Consider the following 17,781-nt stretch of genomic DNA (forward strand, 5'->3'; position numbering starts at 1 on the left):
GCATCATAAAATGTAACCACAATTTGTATATTATAATACAACTATAATACAAATCAATGTGAGGGAAGGTGCATTATAAAATCGATGCTTTTGGTGAACAAGCCAACCGTTGCCTCTTAAAAAAATGCAACAGGAAAATTATCATAACTACAAACAATTTTCGAAGCAAATAGGTAAAACCACAGCGCAGAAAATTGAGCTTGAGGGCTAAAGCAGTCACTGCATTTAAGATCAATTCTGCTGGAACAAACCATGGGACTCTGTCCAGATATATAAGAACCGCTGCAGCCACTCCAAGATATGATCAACCTGCTCTCTATCAGAGCTGCAGCTTCCTCTAAATGCACACGCATACACAACACACATCTGCAAACTGCAAATTCATCCTCACTCTTTTCATTTAACTCGAGTCTTATGATTAATGAGAGCCCTGTATCGGAGCTCAAATGCTGATAAGGAAAAGAACTCTTGCTGAATGAAAGATGTAAAATAAAAAACAGAAATGGATTTTTGTCCTTTTTATGCTGATTTATTCAAATACCAGAATATCAGAGAGTTTGAGTAACTCCATATCTCTACCATGGGCAAAGAATATCCGACCATTCAGCCTCAATTCATAAACCATCAGTTGCATATCATAATTCATAAATACCACATACTGGCTCTTGTATATCATTATCAATCAGCTGCTAAGAAGACCCTCATGGCTATGTGTTTGGGCCCAGCTCAGTTCAGTTGAGACCTAAATTATCATTCTCATTTTTGTCATTTTGTCAGATAGGATGCAACGATTCCGAGTGGGACAAACTGACTAATGCCACAAAACTAAATATATTAAATCCATTGCTGATGTTTGTGCCATTGTTTTCTCAACAAAACATGATGTCACTTCCTATAGGTGACAATGTCATTTAGTAGGCTTTTGTTAGGTCTAGATATATTAGAAAACATGATGGGAAGTGATGGTAAGGACAAAATCAGATTACCAATTAAAAATATATATACATTATCCTTAAGAAAACATGTTTTGTTTAAAACATTTAGAGCAAAGAAAACAAAATCATAGTAACACTATTTCAAATTCAATGTGCAATTGTGTTAAAAGAAACCAACTAGTATGATATCATAAAAATGAAACACTTCTTGGCTCATTATAGGTAGATAATGGATTTGGATACTGGGTGACAACTCAGTTTGCCTTGAACAAAATTCCAAACACTATAAATTTCAATACAGACATTATACTGAAGCAAAACAAAGGGAGTGAAACAAGCCACTTCGTTAACACGTGGTTTTACATCGCCAAACGCAGTCACTTGTGATAAATCCAACGCACTGCTAGCAGCTCTCTATTACGCACACCACAGACATTTACTTGGACATCTTTGCGCATCTATTTCAACACATAACTGTATATGCATACAGTTGTCAATGACAAATCGCCTTTCTTACCTTCGTCGTGCATTTTCTGCAGACAGAAAGTCAGGTTTCTCCTCCAGCTTGGCATGTCAGATAACTAAGAGTAATGCGTTACGCGGAGACTGTCAGATGGTGATGGATACGCAGCAGGACGAGATCTTCTGGTGATCAGGTGTATCGTGAACAGATCCTGTAGTGTTCATGCAGTGGTCCATGAGCGAGCATCAGCTGTCACTCCGGGTCCAGATGAGGACGCGCACATGCACCGCGCCGCGGAGACCGGAGCGCAAATGACGCACGGAGTGTCACCGCCTTCATCAAACTGTGTGACACTCGGATTCATGCAATATGCTAAACCCAACTGTTTAACCCTTGGGTTGGGTCTGGGATCAGACATTTACACAAAAAGTGTACAGCTTACGGGATATTAGCCTACTACTGCACTTATATAAGAAGAAGAGGGGCTAGTTGTCACGTGGGGAATTTGTACGAGCTGTGCGACAAAGTTGATATTATGATATAGGTTTTGAGTCAAAACTCCTATTACACAAATTCTTGATTTCTATAGAATGGTGATCTCAATATAATATATAGCCTAAATGCTTTTGTTTGTGTTGAATCGTGATCTTGACATTGATGTTTCCATCATGTAAGCACTCGAATAATGTGAAAATGCCCATTTCTGAAAACAATAAATCAACACATTAATCTAATACTTGTGCTTGTTAGAAACTGGCACATGGAGTTTATTTTATCATCCAGATGCAAATTCATGACTAGAAGCCAGTAGAGAACATTGGCAGTCCCTGTTGACCTCTCGAACCCTTCAGCAACTGTGCCAAGTCTTTTTCTGAGGGATAATTTCACATGACAGCAATGGAAACAACTGCCACAGTACGTTCACGCTAGAAGTTGAGATGTTCGAGACGGAGACATGCAGGTGATGCCGTCTGCTTCAGTCTGTAGTTTTAGTGTGGTCTTAACTGTCAAAAGCCCTTATTATATGAAGCTTTTTCAGGCTAAACTTAACATTCAGAAAGAAAAGTCGTACAGGACTGAGATAAAGAAGGTTGATGTCATTAAATAGATTTTTAGAGGCAGAGCCTTTTATTACATTTTGATTATAAAGACAAACATGTTGGTGAATTAAACACAATTAATAAGACAAACTAGTGAAAGAGAAGTAATCGGACATAACTATAAAAAAGTAAACATATAGGAAACGGGCGAATATTATAGAAAACTTTATTCTTCAATAGGTTTGCAGCTCTTGAAACGTCTCCACGGTTGCCAGATTATTTGGAAATTTAGTTTATATTCACTTAATACTCGCACATCTCACTAACATGACGGTGTTATTTTTACAGACTATACAAAACATCCTGTTTGAAAACAAACCAAAAATCGGACAACCAGAAATTCATTTTGGTTTTGCAACCTGGAGATCTGTGGGCGAGAGATGCGCTTAAACGTTTTAAGAAAAGTCTTTGAGGGATGATCTGAGGTCCTTTATCCTACACGTTTGGATATTGGAGGAAATGAGCTTCATTGCTCGTTCTGTTGGTTGTCTGTGATGGAGGAAACGGCCCCCTGGCCTTTGTTGACGTCACTGATACAAGCCCACTGGCCGTCCACCGACTCTTTCCAGAGGGTCACCTGCTGGCAGAAGTTAATAGAAAACCTCAATCAGGTCACCAGGAGGACTTTTAAATAACGTTTCACAGACAGCATCTTTCATTCAGCTAAAAAATGTTAAAGAACATTTCACCTAATAATGAATTCACCCTTATTAGTTAATCAAGACTACACACAGTAAATGTAAAATATTAATAAGTCTTGAATATAACATTCACAAGGAATTCAAAATAATGCCTAATAATAAAAATAATATTAATCTGACAGAATGCAGGCGGTTTATAAATGCATTAGGTAATAGTGCGTTCATCTGTACAAAACCGACCCCGAGACCATCATTGTGAATAATGAGAAGGTGCAGTATCTCACGAAAAGCACAACAAACCGAGTTGTCGTTTATATAAGCGGTGATGCTAAGGGCGGATTCTCTACCGCGAGGTGAAAAACCCTGAAACTTGAAAGTGCTTTAATACCCGAGCTCTGTAAAATAAGTAATGGCGTTGGGTAAAGTGCTGCTCTGCGGTGCTGAAAGCCGCCAGTGAACTTTTTTCAGTAATCTCACAGGATGAGAGCCTGCGTGTCAACATAAGTTTCATGCTAAGTAGTCAATGAATCACAATGGATTTGTCAAAAAATATTTAAGGCCTGTTCTGAATTTAAAAGTGGTCATCATTTTCTCTAACTTAAGTGTCAATGTTGTGGAACAACATGAGGGTGAATAAAGAATTTTTAGGTGTTTCTTAAAACAAACGGTTCCTGGAAAGTTGCACATACTTTGTTGTCCCCGCCTGACACAGCTAGGATGTTTCCAGTGATGGACCAGCTCACGTGCCACACCACGTCGTTGAATTTGTGGAGGAGTTTGGCCGTCCAGGCGTTGCCCGACGGGTCGTCGCACGTCCAGATAAACACACGGCCATCCTGTAAGGTTTTTAAAAAGAGTTAAACATGTTTCTGGAAATTAAAAAAGGATTTTGTAGTTAGAACATATAGTGCAGTTTGTCTGACATTACCTGAGAGCAGCTGGCAATTGTGCTAGTCGGTAGACCAATGGAAGGAGCCCAGCCGACGTCTCTCACCCAATCACTGTGCGCCTCCAACTTCTGGTCCTCTTTCCATTGGCCATCTTCCTCTCTGATGAAAATATATGAATATTCATATTAACTATTTTGATGACATGGAAATTTAGATTATATGGTAATATATTATTAATAATACATATACATTTTTTTTTTAAGAATTGTTATAAGTATAAATCCAAAGTTGTTAAATTCATGCTTAAAACAAAAAACAAACCTGCTTTTTTAATATAAACTGACAAATAACACATTTATTTACAAAACATAATTTAAGGTTTTACACATTAAATATTATAAATCGGTAAATACAGCCGCGAAAAAAATTAAGAGACCATTTCAAAAAAAATTCTTTTTTTTTCTCAATTTACTATTTATATACAGTATATGCGTTTGGGTACTAACAATATCTCTCCCACATTTCAAATATAATATCAAAAATATTGTTTCTATTTGAAAACTGGAGAAACAGGTCAAAATAACAAAAAAAATTCTCTGTATTTTTTCAGACCTCAATCAAAGAAAACAATTTCATATTCACTTTTGAGCAGTACAGCAGTAATGTCATTAGTACATGTATTTGGAATTAAAAAATGTCATAACCTCGATTTCTATCACAGTTTTCATGTGTCTTGTCATGCTGTCAGTCTTTCACATTGCTGTTGGATGACTTTTTTTGTCACTCCTGAGGTTTGATTTTGTTGAAATTTAACATACACTGGACTGGAATGGCCACAATACATCTAGAAATGCTGATTTGGAATGTTCTCTTATTTTTTTCTGCGGCTGTATAAATATTGTGTGATATTTTATTTTGAGATATTTAGAAATACAATGCTAAGCAATTGCTGTATTACTTGTTGTATAGTACCTACATTAAGATAAGAGCATAACAACTTTGTGTTACAACACTACAAAATAGAGAGCATTAACATGAAGTGATGCGGTTTAAGCTGACAGCAGGTGACCGAAGACAGCGCATGCTGTAAAATAAGTTCTGAGCTTACTTCCACAGCTTGACCAGATTGTCACAGCCTCCAGACACGAATCTCTTGATGTAGTTGGGCTTCTGTCCTGATGGCTGCTCTATCAGACTCCCGGGGACGACAGCTGGGGCCCAGCTCACTGCGTTACAGCCGATCTGCCGGAGACAAAAGACAGCATGTAACACACGAAACTGCAGACTAGATTTAACATGTTCTGAATAAACTATGAGTGGTGGGAAAATAGAAAGTTCCAAGGGATATGCAGGGTGCCACTATGCGGTTGCTAGGGTGATAGTCTCAGCCTCAGGTCCATGGAGCAGCCACAATCTGTTCAACTAACTACCTGAAGCATGTTGTACATAAACTTGAAATGACTTTTTCAACTTATGCACTAAACGGAATGGCTGATTTTATACAAAAACTAATTTGTGAAAATTATACATTCGTTTTGTTTGATCAATTTATTTGATCAATTACAATTGTTCACACTGTTATTTTTTTCAAGACGTCTATTATTGTGTTAAAATACATTTCCGCCAACCCCTAAAAATTACACGAAAAAAATAACAAAACGTGTGATTGGTTGTTTCCCATGTCAGTCACATGTGCTTTCTGCGAATACTCACTGTGTGTGCATTGTTGATCTTTTTAATATCCCAATGGCCATCACCTGAACATGTTAATACTGAAATGGCGCCATCAGAGCTGCCACAAGCCAGAATTAAGCCAAAGTCATACGGTCCCCAGCAAACCGAATTCACTGCAAGAAAACAAAACACATTTACAATTGACATTACAATTACATTTGTGCATTCGGGGTAAACGCTTCATCTGTATGTTCTATGGGACTTGATCCCACAACCCTGTTGTTGCAAGTGTGAGTGCATGAGTAATGTTACCCGAGGAGTCGTGGCCTGTGTATTCATACATCTTATCCCAGGTGCCGTTCTCCTCTTTCCAGATGATCACCTTCCTGTCGTAGGAGCAGGATGCCAGGATGTTGCCATACATGGGGTGAGCCCAGGCCACCTGCCACACTGGACCCTCATGACTGCCAAGAATGACACAAATCATTCAAGTATGTTTACACGAGCAACTGTATGTGAGGTGGAATTCAGATTTTTTGCAAAGTGGATTATTACACGCACAGCGAACAAAATGCAGATACACATATTAAATGTAATAAAATGTACAGAACTGAGCATGTGCAGAATAAGTATCACGATCACTGTATGAGAAAACTGAGTGTGTTACAAATGCTTTACATTACCCCCTGAGATCGGCCACAAGGATCTGTCCTCCGTTCTTGACATCAAAGATCTTGACGGAGCGATCAGAAGAGCAGGTGGCTAGTCTGGTGCCGTAGTAATCCATCTGAGCATCATGCTAAAGACAGAATAAAGAGTCACAGTTAAGATGGAGGTAAGATGAATGTCGCATAGATGATGTTATTATGATAATGTGGATCTGTAGTTCAGAGGAAGGTATACATATTATGTGATCTATAAGTGAACTGAACTGTTATTGCTACAATGTATGAATGAGAGAATACTCACGATCATGTCCTCATGTGAGGTGTCCACTGTATTAATGACAGACACCTGAAAGATACAAGACCACAGACATGCTGAATGTCACTTTCTCAAAACTTTATGTGAGATTACCGTACTATTGATTTAAATAACCTGACAAATAATCTTAAACCTTACGAAAATTCAAAATGGTTTAACTTTAATAACCGTAGTTCCTTTTGGTTTCATTTGTAGTAAAACTATAGTAATCACATATAGAGTACCAGTCAAAAGTTTGGAAACACTTTCTCGTTCCTTATTTAGATTTCTCCACCTTTTATAATAATAGTAAACTCATAAAAAGTGTATTGAAAAGAGTATTGAAGGAGTCCCCAAATTATTGTGGGCTCTTATTGGCTGATTTTCCTTTGTTTATTTTAATTCTTTTTAAACACAATTTCTGTTTTCTAATGAAACGGCACAATGATATTTTTGTCTACAAAAATCATTTCAAACATTTAAGCATACCGAATATAAGATAATTACAAGCATGTTAGTAAAGTGTTTGCAACAATGTAAACGGTACTGTATATATTACAGAGCAGAATAACCATATTTTAACCAAACTATTTGTAGTAAACTATGGTAATACAAATATAAATTGTCATTAATCTGAAACAAAAACGCAAGGTCGCAAAACTTTACCATAAAAAAAACACTTTCATTTTCCTAAGGGACCATATACCATGAATGGTTAAATGCTGAATGTTCATATTTTCATACAAGTTACCATAGTATGTCAATACCGTGATACGGTATCACTACGGTACCTGTCCCAGAAAAAATCGTGTATACTATGGTACACGTAAAAATTGTATTACATTCACACATGTTAAATATCCATCGCTTTATCACAGTACATTTTTATACATGAACAATAATGAACAGTTCAACACTCATTTCACTATGTTTTGTAAAGGCCTTCCAAGCATAAAATCTATAAAACAGAGCTGATTATTAGATTGTATTATCTAGAACTCACTAGCCGTTTTAATAAAAAATATCTGACATGTAACAACAGCAGTTTATTCTGTCAAAAGCCTTTATTTTAAAACTACAGAATGAAGATTGTTTTGCTTTCCAGTCAAACCGCTCAGGAAACAAATGTTTAAAACCATACTCTGCTGTTAATGAATAAACAGCAAATAACGAGACACTCACCATTTTTGTAAATTACTCCAAACACCTTGTTTTTTTAAGGTTATCCTATAAATATGTCTATTTTGCTCTGCTTATCTTTATTACTGTAGTTATTTCAGACGTGGCAGACTGAACGCCGGTCCGGACTGCGTTTCCGTTCCCTAACTCTCCGGCCGGAAACTCGGAACGTAAAAAGGGTTCCGCTTTTGCGTCAAACACATACTGCAATTCACGTGTATTCCAACAGATGGCGACAAAGTGCATAATATCGCTCATTTCTATATATAACTGCTTGCAAGTGTCAGATTTCCCAGCTTTCCAGACGGGTGCTATGATCTCCAACTTTTTGTGTTAAATTTACTTTGTCACGTTATTCCCGGTCTTGGTTGCGGTACTTTTATAATTCAAGATGTCGAATGTCACCTTTTACATTTCCAACCTGTTGGAAAAAATGACATCTACTGATAAAGACTTTCGGTAAGGCGGCGTGTGTGTTATAGACGCATGTTTTAGACTCATGACTGAGGTATAAAAAATGGCGCAATGACAAAGCAAGTGCCTGTATTGTTTATGTATAGCTGAAATAAAGCTTTCAAGAGCGTGTCAGTGTTTTAAACACGCCATAAAGAGTGATCTTACATAAATATTGACTTTATAAGTAAAACACAGAATGTATGTCATAGATTTAAGCCCTTATGGATAATAACAGACTAAACCAGCCTAAGGTGGTTTGCTGGTCTTGCACATTCTCCTAGCTGGTGCTAAAAACAATAAATTAATAAAATAATAGCCAAATTTATAGAATATGCAGAAAAAAACATTACAGAAATTCTAATGGTTTTAATGGTTATAATAGGGATTTTGTTGGTTTAACAGAAACTGTAATGGTCACTATAATGGTCTGAATGCTCATTTCAGACCAGCTGATTCCGTCAAGACTTTACATAACAATCTTAATGTGATGCTTTGCTGTATAGATTATACCAGAACAGTGTCTTTCTGAACCATGTTGAGATTTTATTGAAGTAATGTAGATCAGAACTGGTAAAACAGATGAAACCATGAGTTTTCTCTAAAGGTTTATGGCCGCCAATGACCTGATGATGGAGCTTCAGAAAGACTCGATTAAACTGGACGAGGAGAGCGAGAGGAAGATCGTGGCCATGCTGCTCAAACTCCTGGAGGATAAAAACGGGGAGGTTCAGAATCAGGCTGTCAAATGGTAACAAAATAAAATAAGATCTTTGTTAAGGTTTTTGTATGTTATTTTACAGACTATATTAATTTTTCAGTAGCTTTTCATGTTTGAATAAACTCTTAACCCTAAATATATTAATCTTGTGCTATTCAATTTCTAAGTGATCAGACGCGTTTTTATCTGGCAGATGAAAAACATCTCTTTTTTTGTCGTATGGTTTGTGACTGATGATTATTACTGGTTTGTGTAGTCTTGGTCCTCTGGTGGGAAAGGTAAAGGAATGTCAGGTGGAGACGATGGTGGACACGCTTTGTTCCAACATGGTGTCCAATAAAGAGCAGCTGAGAGACATTTCCAGCATGGGCCTGAAAACCGTCATCGCTGAACTGCCACCAGCACCTACAGGTAACCATGGTAACGCAATTATGTTCTCCATCATTTTCCATAATGTCAACTCAAATCACAGATATTCATTGAAATGATTGAAATGAATGATATCTCATTGCTTGAACCACTGGGAATCGAACCCAAGACCACTGGAGCTTCAGGAACAACTTAGTTAATGATGTCACTGATGGTTATTGTCATTTTGTTGAAGGTTCGAGTCTTACGGTCAACGTCTGTAAGAAGATCACATCTCAGCTGATCGGCGCTCTGGGAATGCAGGACGATGTGTCTATTCAACTGGAGGCTTTGGATATTCTCTCTGACATGCTAGGCAGGTCAGTCAATACGGCTTAAAAATGGCGAACATAAACAAATTGTAATTCTTACCTGCAAAAAAACACAAAATAATGCTTCATTTGTATAGGCTGAGCGCTGCTCTCACGAGCTTCCATCAGTCGATTCTCAGCAGCCTCCTCGCCCAGTTCATAAGCCCTCGTATGGCTGTAAGAAAACGCTCCATCATCGCCCTGGGTCACCTGGTGCCCAGCTGTAGCCCCGCCCTCTTTACCCAGCTCACAGAACATCTGATGAGCGAGCTGTCCCGCGGACCGCCCACCGCCAACGTGCGGACCTACATCCAGTGCCTGGCTACGGTCAGCAGACGAGGAGGACACAGGATTGGTGAGGGCGAACTGTATGCAGTACTGCTCTAGTACCAACAGAGGGCGGTGTTTGTTAATATAGCATTTTGTTGAACAAATTAAAATAATACAAGAAATAATATATTGAGTCTTGTGAAGGTGAACACCTGGAGAGGATTGTGCCCATGGTGGTGAAGTTTTGTAATGTAGAGGATGATGAGCTACGTGAGTTCTGCTTTCAGGCCTTTGAAGCTTTTGTTAGCAGGTAAACGTATTTATATGTGTTTTTTAAATGTAAACTTCATTTCAAATTATTATATTATCTTATACATTCAAATTATTGTATGACTTTTTGGAAAGATGTCCAAAGGAAATGTCCTCTCACATCCAAACGATTATCAAGTTGTGTCTGAAGTACATCACCTACGACCCCAATTACAACTACGATGCTGACGATGACCAAGACGATGGCATGGACGTTGAGAACAGGGACGATGAAGATCAGGGTAACTTTTGTCTCCATCACCGTTTCATCTTTGGTTGCCGTGGTCAATTCATCGTTCTCTTCCGCAATCTTCTCTACAGAGTCAGATGATGAATATAGCGATGATGACGACATGAGCTGGAAGGTGCGGCGTTCCTCTGTTAAATGTCTGGAGGCCATCATCAGCAGCCGCAGGGACCTTCTGGTGGAGCTCTACGGGTCTGTAGGTCCAACCCTGGTGTCCCGCTTCAAAGAACGAGAGGAGAATGTTAAGACTGATATTTTCTTAGCTTTCGTGGCATTGCTGAGGCAGACGAGAGACCCTCACAGTCCTCCTCTGGACACAGCGGCTAAAGTGGAACCAGCTGTCACTCTGTTGAAGAAACAGGTGTGTTGGGCATGTTTATTTACAACGTTGTGTCACATGAAAAGCATTGAATTCAAATTAATTTCTGTTTCTTTACATTCACTTAGAATATGTTTCAGTTCAATTTTTGTCTTTTTTCTAATTTTGTATTGTTCTCGCAGGTGCCGACAATAGTAAAGGCGTTACACAGACAGCTGAAGGAGAAAAGCATGAGATGTAGACAAGGCTGTTTTAGTCTCCTGACAGAGATGGCCAATGTGCTGCCGGGTCAACTAGGAGAGCACGTACCAGCCCTCATTCCAGGTTAAATTACAAAGTCTTGATTTTTATCAAATAAATATGTGCACAAATATACATAACATAAATCTTCAATATATATAACTACTGGGCATCAATTCTTGACTTATATCTGGAAAAGATTTGTAATGGATTCTCCTGTGAATCTGATAGATGTCCAAATTTGATGTGTGACTTTCTTCTATGAGAGAAAAAGTGAGCTATTTTTTTCTATGCAGTGAAACCATACAGTGACCATTGGCGATCAAGGTTTAACACTGCAAAAAAATCTAGAATTCTTTTTGTCTTGTTTTCTATACAAGTACAAATATCAAAAAAGTCCTCGTGAACCGGAAGTTGTGATCGTTTTTACTTCCATTGTTTGTCGCATTTCTGAGTGAAATGGAATTTTAAATGAGAAGAATAGTGGGCTGATGTATTAAAAAACAGTTGAAGGTGAGGAGTTAACAAAATGCTCCGCCCAAGCAGTCTAACGTACACAGTGTTGGGTAAGTTACTCTCAAAAAGTAATTAATTACTAGTTACTAATTACATATTCAATAGTGTAATTAGATTACTGTACAAATGACTCTCTCCAAAAAGTATTTAGTTACTTATTACTAATTACTTTCTATATCCTACATCAACCTTGATTAGTTAAGTGATTGAAAGATAGACATGAAAGGGCTTATTTAATTAATTCAATCAAATAATATTAAACTACATAAAGTTCTCTTATTAACTGACCAAAGTATTACAAATGTGAGAATTATACATTAAAGCACAGATTTTAAAGTTAGACTTTGAATTTTGATGTCAATTCCACTATTGCACACACATATTACACAAAGTATTTAGTTTAATTACATCAGAAGTAACTGTAATTAAATTACAGGAAAAATAAGAGTAATCCCTTACTTTACTTTTTCAAGGGGAAAGTAATTAAATTACAGTAACTAATTACTTAGTAACTAGTTACACCCAACACTGAACGTACATCATCTAAGATGGATTGTCATTACAGGACGGAAGTGCATTTTCAGATTTTAACTGAAGATTATGAGGGCAAATGATTTTTAAAAACAGAATGACCCACATTGATAAGCTATTTAAAATAAATATTTCATGAAAAAATAGGCATTGTATTTTTTTATTTCACTGGGATTTTACATTAAGATACATTTAGTGGAAAAGCAAAATTACTTTAGTCTTGCTTTCTGAGGAAAAAAAATGTGTATCCTGCTAATGTAGTAAGAATATAAAATAAACATAAATAACAAATAAAATGAACATAAACTTGAATTCAATTTACTAAATAACTTTGAAACTTAAATTAAATTATTTGTTCTTACCCACTGGCAGTATTTCGTTTTCAGCATAAACAAACTTCGGTTTCATCGGGATGCACTGGCCCGAAGTTAACTTCCGGTCTGTGTTTGGTTATGATATAACAATTTATTTTACATTTAACTTATATTAATATTTTATTGTATGATATTTATTGTACACTGAAAATCCATCATAGGTGTCAAACCTCTTACACATACCTGCATTTTTTATTTTGACACCTCATGCTACGTTTTTAGGTGAACTTAATCCTTAGCAGGAATACACTTGGTTGTCTCCTGCCTTATCATTGGAAGTCTGTGCAATTGCAATTTAATTAAAAACTTTTAAAATTTCATTTTAGGTATTGTTTACTCCTTGACCGACAAGTCAACCTCTTCAAATATGAAGATCGATGCTCTTTCTTTCCTCTATGTCCTTCTAAGTAGCCACAACCCAGAGGTCTTCCACCCACACATCAAGGTCATCTTACCTCCTGTAATCCAGTGCATCGAAGATCCCTTTTATAAAATCACATCTGAAGCCCTCCAAGTCACCCAACAGATAGTGAAGATCATCCGACCGCTGGATAAACCCAGCTCATTCGACATCAAGCCTTACGTGAAGAATGTGTTCTCTTGTACGCTAAAGAGGTTGAAGGCGGCTGATATAGACCAAGAGGTCAAAGAGAGGGCCATTTTCTGCATGGGTCACATTTTGAGTCATCTAGGTGACCAGCTTGGAGCCGACCTGCAGCCCACCTTGCAGATATTTCTGGAGAGGCTTAAAAACGAAATCACAAGACTTATTGCGATAAAGACGTTGACCCTCATTGCGTCATCACCACTTAAAATCGACCTAAAACCAATTTTAACATATGGCATCCCAATACTCGGATCCTTTTTGCGGAAGAACCAGCGTGCCCTTAAGTTAAACACGATAACAGCCTTGAACGTCATTGTTGCCAACTACAGCGATAGCTTCAAGCCCCCGATGATTGAATCTATTTTGATGGAGGTGCCTGGATTGATTCAGGAGAGCGATATGCATGTCTCGCAGGTGGCCATCACGCTTATCACCTGCATGGCCTAAGTTTGTCCAAATTGCTTGAGCAAGATCGGGGGCACCATCTTGCCCGAAGTGCTCAACTTAGTCCATTCCCCATTGCTACAAGGAGGTGCCCTAAATTCAATGCTCGACTTCTTCCAGGTCCTCGTGGCAACCAAGGCCAACAATATGAGCTACAATGACCTCCTAAAGGCCTTAAAGGGGCCGTTTTACGAAGCAAAGTCGTTCGACACATTCGCGCATAAACAGCCCTACTACTCGGTGGCCAAGTGCATAGCGGCGTTGTCGGCTGCCTGTCCCAAAGAAGCCTCCGGAGTGGTCACAAACTTCATCCAAGAGGTCAAGAACCCCAAATCATCGGAGTCGGTGAGGATTCTAGCGCTGCTGAGTCTTGGGGAAATTGGACGCTTTATGAACTTCGAAGGACAGAAGGAGCTTAAGGGGGTCATAATGGAGGCTTTCGGATCCCCGAATGAGGAAGTTAAGTCTGCTGCATCCTTCACGCTGGGAAACATCTGCGTCGGAAATTTAGGAGAGTACCTGCCGTTCATGCTGAAGGAGATTGGAAGCAAACCGAAGAGACAGTATTTACTTCTGCACTCGCTGAAGGAGATGATCAGCGCTTTATCCGCAGAGAGTCTCAAACCTCATGTGGAGAACATCTGGGCGCTTTTGTTCAAACACTGTGAATGTGCAGAGGAGGGCACGCGCAATATCGTCGCCGAATGTTTGGGGAAACTCACTCTGGTTAATCCGTCTGAGCTTCTGCCTAGGCTAAAGAAACAACTCACTTCAGGTAATAAAAGATGAAATGTTGGCTTGACTATCATTTGTAGATCATGGGCTGGTTTTTGTAAACAAATACTTTGTAGCAACACTTTAGAACTTTTGCTCACGGGTTCCCCCATGTGGTTGATAAGCGCAATTGTCTGTAACCAGTGTTGTAAATAATGTCGCTGTATAAGCTTCCCCGTGGGCAGTGCAATACATGTTAATTTGTTTAAGTAAGCTGATGGAACCAGCGGATGCAGAAATGTTGTTTGGAAACCATATCGCAATGAACAGTAATTACTCTCGTGTCTCTTTTCTCCATCTGCATAGAGAAATTCATGCTTATTTTGTCCATTTGTATCACCCAGCAGCTTTTTGCTGGAAAAATGTAAATGCAAATTGTTTATTTACATAATATATTAAGATAAAACACTATGTAAATTGGCAAAGTTACACTGATACATTTATAAAAGTGAGTAAGAAAAAAAAGAAAGCAATTCATCCTAGGAGGCAATAGTATGAGAAGTGCTATGATACAACATTTCAACAATTTTTGGAGCATAAATAATTAAAACTACACTGCATTAAACGTTTACCTACAATCAGATTTTCTGAAGTCATTTCAACTTAGTATTAAAACTTTTTAAAAGTTTTTCATTAGTCCAACTCATCAACATAAGTTAAGCAATTTCAACTAATTCTTATAAGTTACAATAACTCACCACAGGGCAAATTCATTATTATATAACATTATAATCTAGTTTCTTGATGATTTTGTATTTTTTATAGTTTAAATGCTTTACATACATTTGTTTATGTATTATAATTCAGCTGCTCAAATATACACATCAGAAGCATTTTATTTTTGTTGGTTTCAGGTTCTCCACTTTCCCGCAGTACAGTTGTAACTGCAGTGAAGTTCACCATAGTCGATCACCCCATGCCCATAGACTCACTTTTAAAAGGATGCATTGGTAAATGTCTAATATTTTCACATTTTTAAAATTTTGTGACGCTGTCTGTGAATACTTTTTTATAGTAAAATAAAAATATTTTTTGTAGTGCATGAAAAGAGATATTGTAGAAATTTAATCATTTATAATAATAGAAAAATTTGATGTTTTTCAATGAACAGAAATCTTGAATGTTTGATATATTTGACATAATTGAACTAAATATCCATTTTGTAATTCTCCTATTAGGTGACTTCTTGAAAACTCTTCAGGACCCTGATCTCAATGTTCAGCGGGTGGCTTTGGTCATGTTCAATTCGGCAGCCCACAACAAACCCTCTCTGATCCGTGGGCTTCTAAACTCACTTCTCCCACATCTGTACAATAAGACCCAGATCAGGAAAGACCTGGTTCGGGAGGTACGACTTATAAACTCGCTACAGCTTCAAAAACACCCATGAAACTTTGTTGTTTATACATAATTTCTTTTTTGCTTATTGATTTAAAAAATGTTTATTTGTGCATGTTTAAATCATTGGTCAGGTTGAGATGGGTCCCTTTAAGCACACAGTAGATGATGGGTTGGACGTCCGAAAGGCGGCGTTTGAATGCATGTACACGCTACTGGACAGCTGTCTGGACTGTCTGGATATCTTTGAGTTTCTGAATCATGTGGAAGAAGGTCTGAAAGATCACTATGACATTAAAGTAAGTGTATTCTGGATGATGTGGGGATTTAGGGTTGAGCCTACTGCACACTTGAAGGTGCCTTCCTCCAAATGAGATGCATTTCTTGTTTCCATCATTTTATAAAATATAATTTCACTATCCATACCATAGTATCTAATTGTCACAATTAAACAGATGATTAGTTGCCAGTGTACTCCGAATATAATCTTAACATCACGTTATTGACAATAACATACCACATGTTTAAGAATATTGACATTGTTCAGTAAAATTATAATTTTTCTGGTTCTTTAGATGCTGACCTTCATTATGCTTGCCAGACTCTCTAAACTCTGTCCAGGTGCTGTGGTACAAAGACTGGACAGACTAGTTGAACCACTGAAAGCTACGTGCACTACAAAGGCAAGTTCTAAGATTTTAAACAAATTGCGCAAGAGATCCAAAAACTACTTTCATGGCTATAATAAAATTAAGTGAAACGGTTAAAGGAATCTGTATGATCTGAGAGGTGCCTGTAGTTTTATGCAAAAGCTTGGGCAGCCTTCTGAGGCACTCTAATAATTTGCTCTGTCTTCATAAAAAAAGAATGTCATATACAATTTAGTTTCTAGAGAAAGCAACATGATGTTCTCAGACAAAGATTCTTAGTGTAGCTGGGTCAAGACAACTTCTAATGGCCTAAAAAGTAAGATAATTTGGCAGTATGAGTTATTGAACAAGTCCAAGGTCTCCATCACCACAGAAAAGATCAGTCTTTGTGGAAGGAGTATTTGGAAGGTAAAGGTCAAAGACAAACTGCAGACCTCCTCCAAAGAAGAGCTCCAAGAACATCTTGGTGTTGATGGCATCACTGCACGAGGAAAGGCTTGATGGATAGGTAAAAAAAGCTGGAAAACCTTATCGGGACAAACCAGAATTAGTTTGGAAGGATGTGCTGTGGACTGATGAAACAGAGTTATTCTACCATGCAAAGGCCACTGAACGCCGCTCTAGAAAAACCTACTCCCTACTTGCACTGGAAACCTTGTCAAAGTTCAGTGTTGCATGAATCTAACCCTGTACCAAATTCTTAACCCAATACCAGATTCGTAAAATCAACATTCAAGCATCAGAGGTTGAAGTCACACAAAGGTTTAAGCTGCTAATGACAACGAAGGGTCTTGAACACCTGCAGTTTGAATTTGGGACTAGCCTTTATTTTTATGTTAAGAGATTCTACTAAATTTGTTTCTTGCATATTCCTGTTGTTTTGTTCTGAATAATTGTTATTTGAAAACGGATTTTTCCTTTCCATGAAGTGCAAGTTTTATCCAAATAAAGTTGCATCTTCAGTTTCAGATTAATTACAATAATTTTCAAGGGTGCCCAAAACTTAAATTTTGAGGAGCTCGTTTCGTCTTTCATCTTTACTCCTATACATTCAAATCTCATCTGTGTGCATTCAAAGGTTAAAGCCGGCTCTGTCAAGCAAGAATTCGAGAAGCAGGAAGAGCTGAGACGTTCCGCCATGCGTGCCGTCGCTGCCTTGCTGTCCATCAGCGAAGTAGATAAAAGCCCCGTTATGGCTGACTTTGCCAATCAAATCAGAAGCAATACCGAAATGGCAACCATCTTTGAGAGCCTGCAAGGAGACCCCTTAACAGCGGCTGTGGAATCTATGGACACTACTTAGGGTTCCATTAAACGCTTGTGATTATGAAAACTGCAGAGTTCTTTTTATAGTTTTGTTGGACAAAGCAAAGCCTGTTTTATAGTCCTCAAATGTAAACTAAAATGTGCATTAAAAACTTAAC

At 37.9% G+C, this 17,781-nt stretch overlaps 3 protein-coding genes across 4 annotated transcripts in view; 1 reads left to right on the plus strand and 2 right to left on the minus strand.

Annotated features, from left to right (window-relative positions):
- grip2b (glutamate receptor interacting protein 2b) overlaps nucleotides 1-1,637 on the minus strand; it is a 169,873-nt gene extending 168,236 nt beyond the window's left edge. The window contains exon 1 of one of the 2 annotated variants that reach the window (XM_057325494.1): nucleotides 1,453-1,637. In XM_057325494.1, the coding sequence (XP_057181477.1) occupies nucleotides 1,453-1,507 (55 nt within the window). In that variant the 5' untranslated portion in view covers nucleotides 1,508-1,637. The remainder of the gene's footprint in view (nucleotides 1-1,452) is intronic. The other variant, XM_057325496.1, reaches the window with a different exon arrangement.
- Nucleotides 1,638-2,503: 866 nt separating this feature from the next.
- Nucleotides 2,504-7,995, minus strand: sec13 (SEC13 homolog, nuclear pore and COPII coat complex component). Its single transcript, XM_057325809.1, has 9 exons — nucleotides 7,849-7,995; nucleotides 6,673-6,717; nucleotides 6,387-6,502; nucleotides 6,016-6,167; nucleotides 5,743-5,876; nucleotides 5,138-5,271; nucleotides 4,068-4,188; nucleotides 3,829-3,975; nucleotides 2,504-3,075 (listed from the first exon to the last, which is right to left on the minus strand). Exons 1-9 carry the CDS (start codon nucleotides 7,849-7,851, stop codon nucleotides 2,965-2,967), a joined length of 963 nt encoding a protein of 320 aa, XP_057181792.1. The 5' UTR covers nucleotides 7,852-7,995; the 3' UTR covers nucleotides 2,504-2,964.
- A 155-nt stretch (nucleotides 7,996-8,150) lies between these two features.
- Nucleotides 8,151-17,670, plus strand: cand2 (cullin-associated and neddylation-dissociated 2 (putative)). Its single transcript, XM_057326290.1, is given in 15 exon segments — nucleotides 8,151-8,304; nucleotides 8,906-9,049; nucleotides 9,276-9,430; nucleotides 9,624-9,747; nucleotides 9,837-10,093; nucleotides 10,213-10,318; nucleotides 10,414-10,559; nucleotides 10,639-10,925; nucleotides 11,066-11,207; nucleotides 12,871-14,370; nucleotides 15,224-15,319; nucleotides 15,548-15,717; nucleotides 15,842-16,006; nucleotides 16,283-16,390; nucleotides 17,436-17,670. Coding segments are annotated over 15 exon segments (3,693 nt in total). The 5' UTR covers nucleotides 8,151-8,236; the 3' UTR covers nucleotides 17,661-17,670.
- The last annotated feature ends 111 nt before the right edge of the window (nucleotides 17,671-17,781 follow it).

The sequence above is a fragment of the Triplophysa rosa genome, linkage group LG25, assembly GCF_024868665.1.
Source record: "Triplophysa rosa linkage group LG25, Trosa_1v2, whole genome shotgun sequence".
NCBI lineage: Eukaryota > Metazoa > Chordata > Actinopteri > Cypriniformes > Nemacheilidae > Triplophysa > Triplophysa rosa.

Bases quoted from the DNA above. Each gene is read 5' to 3' on its own strand.
- sec13 (XM_057325809.1), bottom strand. The intron at 5,877-6,015 runs GTAACATTACTC...GTTTTCTTGCAG, and splicing joins CACAGGCCACGACTCCTCGG to TGAATTCGGTTTGCTGGGGA. The intron at 5,272-5,742 runs GTGAGTATTCGC...TGTCTCCGGCAG, and splicing joins AGATCAACAATGCACACACA to ATCGGCTGTAACGCAGTGAG.